At 41.5% G+C, this 10,146-nt stretch overlaps 1 protein-coding gene across 1 annotated transcript in view; it reads right to left on the bottom strand.

Annotated features, from left to right (window-relative positions):
* Window positions 1-2,079: 2,079 nt before the first annotated feature.
* The window catches only part of LOC105530908 (tetratricopeptide repeat protein GNN-like), a gene marked incomplete at its 5' end in the record, with an annotated part of 36,020 nt that continues 27,953 nt past the window's right edge, over window positions 2,080-10,146 (bottom strand). Inside the window, 2 exons of the mRNA XM_011968646.1 lie at window positions 2,080-2,749; window positions 2,841-2,970. Of these exons, the coding sequence (XP_011824036.1) occupies window positions 2,086-2,749; window positions 2,841-2,970 (794 nt within the window). The remainder of the gene's footprint in view (window positions 2,750-2,840; window positions 2,971-10,146) is intronic.

Below are 10,146 nucleotides of genomic sequence, written 5' to 3'. Positions count from 1 at the left end.
CCCCAGCTGCCCTGGCCCTGGCCCCAGAAAGTGACCTCTCTCCGCATTAATGGCCTCTGGCAGTCTAATTAATGGCAGTCTGGACCTCCCCTGGATCGTGGGGCCCCTCTGGGACGTCCCGGATCCCCAGCTTAGATTTATCCAGGACCTGTGAGTGGGTAGCTGGGCCGAGGCTCCACTCGTGGGCTGATGTCGGCTGGAGATTCCCAGCCCCTTGATACCTCAGTAAATTTGAAGGGCACTACCATCACACAGCCTGGAAGGCCAATGCCCCACCCTAGATTTCCGCCTGGCAACAGAGCTCCTCGGAACACGGTCACCCAGCTCATGCCCCTGCCCACGCTAACGGCTCGGTGTACAGGTCTTCTCTTACACCTGCTAGGCTGCACCCGTCCTGTGCCTGTGGTTCCACTAAAGCCAAATGAACAGTAACTTCCTTGTCTGGGGGCAATTCTGTGTGAACTGAGTCAGACACAGCTTCTGTAGGAAAGAATGATGTGGCCCAGCCAGAACCCTACTGAAAATCGCTGGAAGGCAAGGACTTCCCAAGCTGTGCAGGTGGAGTAGGCGGAATAGGCGTCAAGGCTGGCACTCTGCCAAGGAGACCATACTGGCTTGTGTGAAATGGGTGGAGCACAGTTTAAGACAAATAACCCAAGGCATTAGTGTATGCTCCAGTTGTGGGATGGAGGGGTCTGGAGGTGTTTCATGGAAAAAGGTGGCATCTGGGTTAAACCACCATTTATTGAAGGCTTGCTGTGTGCAGTATCTCATGCAATCCTCTCAGTAATCCTGAAAAGCAGACTTCATAATTTCTCCAGTTTTACAATATAGTCATCCCTCTGTACCTGCCGGGAATTGGTTCCAGAACACCTGCCCCATACATACGTAACAAAATAGGTGATGCTCAAGTCCTTTATATAAAATGGCTAGTATTTGCATACACACATACTTCTATATATTTTAAACCATCTTGATTACTTTTTTTTTTAAAAAAAACAGAGTCTTTCTCTGTCAGCCAGTCTGGAGTGCAGTGGTATGATCGCAGTGAACTGCAGCCTCGACCTCCTGTGCTTAAGCAATCCTCCCACCTCAGCCTCCTGAGTAGCTGACATTACAGGCGTGAACCACCACAACCAGCTAATTTTTGTATTTTTTCGTAGAGATAGGGTCTCGCCATGTTGCCTAGGCTGGTCTCAAACTCCTGGACTCAAGCAATCCACCCACCTTGGCCTCCCAAAGTGCTGGGATTACAGGTGCAAGCCAATGCACCAGGCCTCAATTACTTTTCATACCTAATACAATGTAAATGCTCTGTAAATAGTAGTGATACTGCATTTTCTATTTGTATTACTTTTCATTGTTGATTTTTTTTCTAATATTTTTATCCATGGTTGATTGAATCCACGAATGCAAACCTGCAGATACAGAGGGCTGACAGTAACGAAACCGAGGCCAAGAAAGATGAGATAACTTTCCTAAAACCACACAACTGAACCCATTCTTCCATTTGGCTTCCTAACATATAGTATGTAGGATTTAGGCGGGTGATAGGGAAGAAAGTAGCCAATAAGTAATCCTTAACAGCTAATGGTTAATGTTTTACGAATCACTGATAAAATGAGACAATAAAATGTTTAAAACAGATATGATATCAAATACACGAGCTCTGGTACTTTAAACTCACTTTATGATTTTAGTTACATGCCAAATTATATATTTTTTACTTCGTGTATCATAAAAAGGGTTGTGATAGCAATTGTAAATTTTGTTCATGTGGAAAATTAATTCATAAATTCAGCGATGCAAAAATAATACAATTAGAATTTTAATAACATTGCTTCTGTATACTTTTGGATATGGAACACTATGAGATCAAATTGCTCTACCTACCATAGAAATGTGAATCACCTAAAAATTGTTCTCCTTAAGTAAAATGAGTTACAATGTTTAAGTGCCTAAATAATCATATTTCCAGACCTTGGTTATTATCATCCTGTGTATTTTAGAAGAAAATATCCAATAAAAGAGTTCTAATTAAAGACAAGTGGAAACAACAGATGCCAAAAAGCCCATGATACATTTTTATTCTTTATTAATATCATCTGAGGTCTTCAACAGTTTTGTTTCAGTGTGAAATCTTCTCTGCAAAAAAGACTTCTGAGATATCGAAATATAATCTGGGCTATGAAAAAGCCACTTTTCTGATATGAGCTCATATTCCCAAGGGTTTTTTGTGCTAAGAGGCCGTGGCAGGGAATGGTGGTAATTGGCAGTGATTTCGCCTTCTCCACTCTCACTTTTAGCTAACAAAATTCTTTGCCTTGAAAGCTTTATTAAACCATTCATTTTACCCAAAGATAAAATGTTAGAGGAATAATCTTTCTTTTTGTTTGATGCTTCCTTTCCTGAGCCATTCCATATTTCAGCATGATTTTGTGTCTTCCGTTGTATCTTTTCCTCAGCAGATATGCAAATAATGGGTTTCTTTTTCCCTTTTCCAGCAGCACATTTTGATTTATCTGAAATTGTCTGAGGTGCCAAGTCCATTCTTCTAGCCCTGTGTAATTTATCTGCATTCATGCACATTGCAGAGCTCACTGTATTAGAACTCTGAGCACTGTGATAGTTTAATTTAAGCAAGTGCTCCCATAATGAGAAGCCATTCCTAGAACCCTCAGAATGTTGCTGGCTCATACCTTGAGGCCAACATCTCCGGCTCCGGATCCACTCAATTTCTCTCAGAAGGCTGCAAAAGATCAAAAGTTGTCAAGAGGTCATATATATAACATGAATAACCAGAAGCATATTTCTGTTTGGAACATGAAATAGAAACTCACTGCAGGATTCCATGGATTGATGAATGAGAAGATCCCAGGTGGATCACCCTTAAATCAAGTGATCTGTACAAATAGCCTACTGCCTCAATCATGACGTGATGATAAGAGTCACTTGCCAATAACTGACCTGCTAGATATTTGAAAATAAGAATATTAGACTTTTTATTACTGCTGGCTTCACACATTTAAAAGAGAAGGATAACAAACATTTATAAAAAGTGGCATTGGAACATGACTTATTTGTAATATTCTGCCAAAAATATTTAACCTGAGTCTAATCATAAAGAAACAATCAGGCTGGACGCAGTGGCTCATGCCAGTAATCCATTCACTTTGGAAGGCTGAGACATGTAGATTACTGGAGCCCAGGAGTTCAAGACCAACCTGGGCAACATGGCAAAACTCCATCTCTACAAAAAATACAAAAATTAGCTGAGCATGGTAGCGCGTGACTATAGTCCTAGCTACTTGGGAGACAGGTGGGAGGATCGCTTGAGACCAGGAGGCAGAAGTTGCAGTGAGCCAAGACTGTGCCACTGCATTCCAGCCTGGACAACAGAGTGAGACCTTGTCTCAAAAAAATAGAAAGAAAGAAAGAATCAGACAGATACAAATAGAAGGACATTGGGATAGGGATGGGAGGGTGGAACCTGACTTCAACTCTTCAAAATAGTCAATGTCATAATGACAAAACAAAGGTACTTAAATCTAGACTAAAAGAGACAAATGCAATGCAAGATCATCAATAAGTTAACAGCTATAGAGGACATTACTAGATACTTGGGGAGATTTGAATATGAACTATAGTTAGATAATAGTCTTAGGCAATAGTTAAATTTCCTGGGTTTGATTATTGTGGTTATATGGGGGAATGTCCTTGTACTCAGAAGACATATGCTGAAGTATGGTATTTAGACATAAAAGTGTCATGTTTGCAACTAACTTTCAAATGGTTCAGAGAAAAATACATGTATGTATGTGTCTGTGCCTGTATATGAAAGAGAGAACACAGATGTGGCAAAATATTAACAACTGGTGGGCTAGGTGCGGTGGGTGGCTCATGTCTGTAACCCCAGCCCTCTGGGAGGCTGAGGAGGTAGGATTGCTTGAGTCCAGCAGTTTGAGACCAGCCTGGGCAACATAGGGAGACTCTGTCTCTATACAAAATAATAATAACAATTTAAAAAAACAATTGATGAAGATAGGTGAAGGTTATATGATCTTTCACTATACTATTCTTGAAATTTCTCTGAAGGTTTGAAATTTTTCAAAATAAAAAAATTGAGAAAAAAGTTTTCCAACTGCCACAGTCAATGAATTGAATTCTCGACCTGGTGCAGTGGCGCACGCCTATAATCCCAGCGCTTTGGGAGGCTGAGGGGGGCGGATCACTTGAGGTCAGGAATTCAAGACCAGCCTGGCCAGCATGGCAAAACCCTGTCTCTACTAAAAACACAAAAATTAGCTGGGCGTGGTGGCATGCACCTGTAATCCCAACTACTTGGGAGGCTGAGGCAGGAGAATCGCTTGAATCCAGGAGGCGGAGGTTGCAGTGAGCTGAGATTGTGCCACTGCACTCCAGCCTGGGCGACAGAATGAGATTCCATCTTCAACACAATAATAATAATAATAAAATTGAATTCTCTAAAATTTGTTAAAATAAAAACAATCCATTTTACAATCTAACTTGGAGGTGGTACTTATTTATTCATTTTACCCATTTACAAGACTACTTTTAAGGGGCTGGACTTATACCATTGATTATAAACATAACGTAAGGCTGGTATGTGTAAGGCACTGATTTAGAAATGTGATAAAGAGACTGCTGCCTATGTAAAGGATAAAAACACTGACAGATGACCCAGTCCCTGTTCCTGTGTTAACAACAATAACAGCAAATATATATAATTACCATCTGTCAGGACTGTGTAATCACATAAGGTATAGATTATCATCACCTGTTCACCTGGTTCAAAGATGAAAATTTATCAATCTGTAAAGTGAAAAGTGTCTTTCCCTTCTCTGTCCCCATCTGTGCAGTCTTCTAAAATGGAATCAATGACGTTAGTTTCTAATGTGTCCTTCCAGAGAATTTTTAGTGCATGTTTCATTTTACTTGTCTTTTAAAGATGAGCATGCTGGATGAGGTTAAGGAACTTATTCTAGTTCATAGAAGAACAGTCCTGGGTCAGCCTCATCCTGAAGTCCATGCCCTGCACTGCTACACTAGGCTGCCTCTTCCCCACTGTGGATTGTGCTCCTGAATATCAGCTGTGGCTTCTGCTCGCAGACATGTTCTCTCTCTGTGGCTTTGCTTCATGGATCAGACCCTGTATCTCACATGCCTGCAGCTTTCTCTGGAAATCCTATAGGAAATTTCACCTGCTGTCTCTGCTTAGCGATCTGGGACTATGTTTCTTCTTTTTGAACTATTTTCACGACTCCCTGTGATGTTCCCAGGTGCCTCAGTCTAGCTCAACAGAAGACATTTGTGAATTACCCTGTTCTTGATGACCAAGTTGCATTGGCCTTAAAAGGAAAAGTGGAGAAAAATAGAAACTGGATGTGTCATGTGGTGGCAAACACAGAACCCATTCTCAGAGATACTCTAGGCACCAATAACCAGATTCATAGGTGTGACTGACTTTCTTCATTCTGCCCAAGTCCCCTGAAGAGAATCTGATTTGCTATGGGATTGAGATTTTCATGCAGACAAGTTTCTGGTGCCCTTTGCATACACTACTTCATGCCCTTGCTACCCGCCTCCCTCTTGGCCACACACAACTCCTCAGGCCCCTTTTCCCTGGTGACCCATTCTAGACCTGACCTATAGCTTTGACCGCAGAACTTTCTTGGATGCAATCTGACTCAGGCAGCAAGCAAGCCAGGGAAAAGACATTCTTGCCTCATCCCCACCCCCAGTTTATCCCATTTTTCTTGGAGCTGGTAGCAGTTGGATCAACCCAGTCAGTCCTCCCAACCCAGAAAAGAGGAAAGACCAGAATCGGTGAATTTAAATTGGAGAGATGTCACTGAACCTCTTCCCACCTCAAACCTTTGCCCTGGATGGGGAGGGAACCTAACATTTAATTTTGTACTCTATTGGCTGTTTTGCATACATTATATCATTAAATCTTCACAATTACCCTATAGGTAGACTATATTATAACCTCTTGATTGGTAAGAAAATTGAGACTCAGAGAGGTTATGTCCACAAGCCAAGAAAATAGCAGAACTGGGATTCCAACTCAGGTCCCTAGGATCCAGGACCACAACTTCTAGAACTGAGAAAAGAGAACACTATTCTTCCTGTTTTGTTGGTTCCAGGGAAGATTTTCCATAAAAATACATCTAGAAAAAAAGCATCAGTTACCTTTTCTATGTTGTACTTCTGGACAGAGCCACACCCATCTTATTTCCAGTGGAATGTGAATTGGGGGTGGGGATGGGGGGAAGGTCCCATGAACACTCTTACTAATTTGTTCTCAGATTTTAAGTAGTAAGTTTTCCTAGTCTCCCCACTTTATTTTCAGTGCTTAACATTAAAAAGATGGTGGAATATTTATTATTTCCTTAGAAAAACAAAACAAGATATTTCATCCAAAGATAGTCCTCTATCCTATTAAGTACTCTCGTAAAGCACAATTTTTCCTAATTTTTATTCTACTGAAATTAAAATTAAGTCATGTTCCTCTTACTTCATATAATACCTGCTGTCACCTAACAAATGGATTTTTGCAATGCCAGTCCAGTGTGAGAGATGTTTACTTTTTCCTGGGCCGACAGCAACAGTCCAGGCAGTTGTCTCCAGGTGACAGTGAAATCTCTCCAGTGTTGACAGAGGTCTCAGGAAGTTTCCCTGAATGAATAACTCAGTGGATGAACCACCCCAGGAGGGATAGTTCATTACTGGGCAGCATCCACTGAGTTATTCTGTGCCGGGAGTGAATGAGATTAAGAAGTGAGGACAATCAGAGCCCATAGTCTCTGTCTACATTCTAGAAGATGGGCTGCAATTGTAAAGAGGAAGGAAGGTTTGGCACTGTCTAAAGGCTCTTCGTTGAACGTTTCTTTTTGTTTGATAATTAGGCTGTGTCTAAAGTTTCTTTGTCCAAAATCCTCAAGTTTGAGAAACTAAGTGTGTTTGCTTATTCTTTTTTCCTTTTTTAATCTGCGAACTTAACCTAGAAGTGTTTGCTTATTCTTTCCATAAATGTGTGTATCTATAAACAGGTTAGGGAGAAAGCTGTGTGTCATTGTCCCAGAAAAGTAAAAGGTTGCTATTGGATGTCTCCATGGGCCTTCAATTTCTGATCCAAAGAAAACAATAAGAGAGGTTAAGGAGTCCTTTCCCCCACCCCTCTCTACTGAAACCATGGCCTAGTCTGGCTCAAAAGGACCTGGTTGCAGGTGGCAAGTAGCATCCTCTATTGTCTTCCCCCAGTTCTGCATGAACCCAATGCACCAATTAAAGGAGATGGGCCTGTGCAGAAGCCCCAACTTTAAGCAGAGGGAACAGATTGTTCTCTCTTAAACAGGCTTTTGACTCTACTACCAAAATTGAACATTACCTGTGACCTCTGTGTTGCTAAACACAGTGGTCTGTTCTCAATCTGCTGGTCAGTTCTCAACACTCTTCTCTCTTGGCTTCAATGATCTGACTGCTTCTCGACCTGCCTCTGGAGCCATTCTTCATCTTTTACTACAGCCCTTTCCTCTTCTCGTCCCTTAAATGCTGGCATTCTTCCAAGTTCTACCTCTGGCCAATTGTCTTGTCCTACATTCTTCTTGCTTCTTTCAACCATTCTACTGAGTTGAGCCAGCAAGTGTACACTAAGGACTCCCAAATGTTTTCTCTGGCTCAGTCTTCAAGCTCTTAAGCACCAGACTCATCTATCCTACTGCCTACTGAATGTCTCTACTTGGATAGAAAATTCAAACTCAACAGGCCCCAAATTAGCTCACTGTGGCTCCCACCCCACCCTACCAAACTATGCTCCCTCTCTTGCAATGCCAACAGCATCATGCACCCAGGTGCACTGACCTATGATAGAGTCGTAAACTGGGAAATGCTTTTGGCTTTCTCTCACCTCCCACATCTAGTCAAGCACCGAGCCTGTTGGATTTACCTACTAAGTCTCAAATCTGACACTTTCTCTCCATTTCTACCATCCCCTCTTAGTTTACCAATTCCATCCCCCATTTGGTCACAAGATTGTTGTATCCTAAACACAAACTTACTCATGCCCCTTAATGCTGGAAATCCTACAGCAGCTGCCCTATCAAGCCCTTGAGCCTGGTAAACCTTGCTGATTCCTCCAGCGTCATTCCCCAACTCTCCCCATTCCAGAGTTTCAAACCACCCAAGTTCTCCCTTCCTTGACATTGTTCATGCTGATCCTCCTTACCTAAAATGCTCCTCGTGAACTTCTTCACCAGGCACCTGTCAGAACTCAGCCCAAGCCACTGTCTCTGGAAAGTCTTCCTTCTTGCCTGTTTTCTGTGGGTCCCTGTGCCCTCTCCAGTGTCTGTCACAGTACATAACACATTGGATTGCACTTCTCTTCATGTGCTTGTCACCCCAACGAGACCACAAACTCCTAGAGCTCACAAACAGCGGGAAGGGCTTGGGACTTGGGGTCAGAGAAATGGATGCCAAGTCTTAGGTCAACAGCTGTGCCTGGTCTTTGTGAGCCTCGATGATTATAATATCTAATCCATAGAATTATCTGGTCAAATGTACTGGGGCAGGTCATGTGTTATATCTGCTATTCCCTCAGCTTTAAAATTAGTTCAGTGACTTTTAGAGCCCTTTCCAGGTTTAAAAGTTTTCTAAGTTTATGAGGCCTACTTGACATTTTTTTTGCAGCCAATAGGGTTTACGCATATATAAACTATTAAAAATGATTAAGCCTACACAAACAAAAAGTAAAGCTCTGTTAACACACATAAACTGGCTTGCTGGATTAACCAGGGTTCTCCATGTCTTCTATAAAACATGCTCCCCAATGTCCGGGTAACACTAACTGCCTGCAGCTAGCAGGCTCATCTCTACCTTGCTGGCATACTTCTGTTCCCAACAGTTGGGTTCTGGCATACCCCAGAGTCAACTGAGTATGTCAATCTAATTAGATAATTTAATAGACTGCAATGCAGATTAATAAGATATGAGTATGAGAGAAAAAGGAGTTGTTTTCTCTGAAAACCAGACTGAATTCTTGGGAAAGCCTCAATATCCTGAGCTGCTAAGAAAAATAAGTCCAAATTATGAGCAGACAAGACGACTACAAAAGATTGAGGGAGAAAAAGGTGGCAACTTAGAAGGACACTGCACACAGACTGCATCACAATTGTTGTCACCCTTCAGAAACCAAAACTAGAAATGGAAGGTGATGCATTTTGAGAAGATGACATCTAATTCCAATCAGAGGACCCATTAAAGAGAGAGAAAGAGAAAGAGAGACACAGAGATTTTAATTATACATTTAAAAGTCTGGAGAAAGAATGGATTTATATTTAAGTTAAAATTAAAATGTAAGGTTTGTCTGTATCATTTATCTGACTTGGATTAAGAGACCAACTGCTGTAGTTGAAGAGCGTTCTGGCTGAGCTGGGAATTTTAAAATGAAACAAAGAGAAGAGACTGAGAGGGAATTTAAAAATGAAACAAAGAGAAGGGACTGACTCTCAGAGGGGCTGAGAGTCACCCACTAGACACTAGAGCCTTTGTTTAATTTCTTCCTTCTAAATTTGACTAAGATGGTTGGCATTTCTTTTAAAAAGAATCCCAGGCAGAGAGAAGTAACATAATGTTCATCTACCACACTTCATCCAAAACAAACAGTTCAGTACAGAACACTCAGCTTGATATAATGGAACATGAAAAAGCCACATTTCTGTCCTTTTCTCCCACTTATATGGTGTCTCAATAGCCAAATGTAAAACACTCATCAAAGGAGAGCAATACGATTGCTCTGTGTTGGAGGCAGCTTAGAGCATTAATCACAAAAATCTTCATTTTATAGTTAGGGTTCCTACTAAAATCTCTAGAATCAACAGTCTTATTAGGTTAATGTTTGTACTTGAAACTGGATTTGTCACCCTCTCACAAATCTGTCATTTTAATATGTGCTTACTGTAATCTCATATATAAGAATATGATTTTATAATTAAAATCTTTTTTTTTTTTTTTGAGACGGAGTCTCGCTGTGCTCCCAGGCTGGAGTGCAGTGGCGTGATCTCGGCTCACTGCAAGCTCCGCCTCCTGGGTTCACGCCATTCTCCCGCCTCAGCCACCCAAGTAGCT

Source organism: Mandrillus leucophaeus, unplaced genomic scaffold (assembly GCF_000951045.1).
Source record: "Mandrillus leucophaeus isolate KB7577 unplaced genomic scaffold, Mleu.le_1.0 Scaffold852, whole genome shotgun sequence".
Lineage (NCBI taxonomy): Eukaryota > Metazoa > Chordata > Mammalia > Primates > Cercopithecidae > Mandrillus > Mandrillus leucophaeus.
This window is presented reverse-complemented; position numbering and strand designations above follow the sequence as displayed.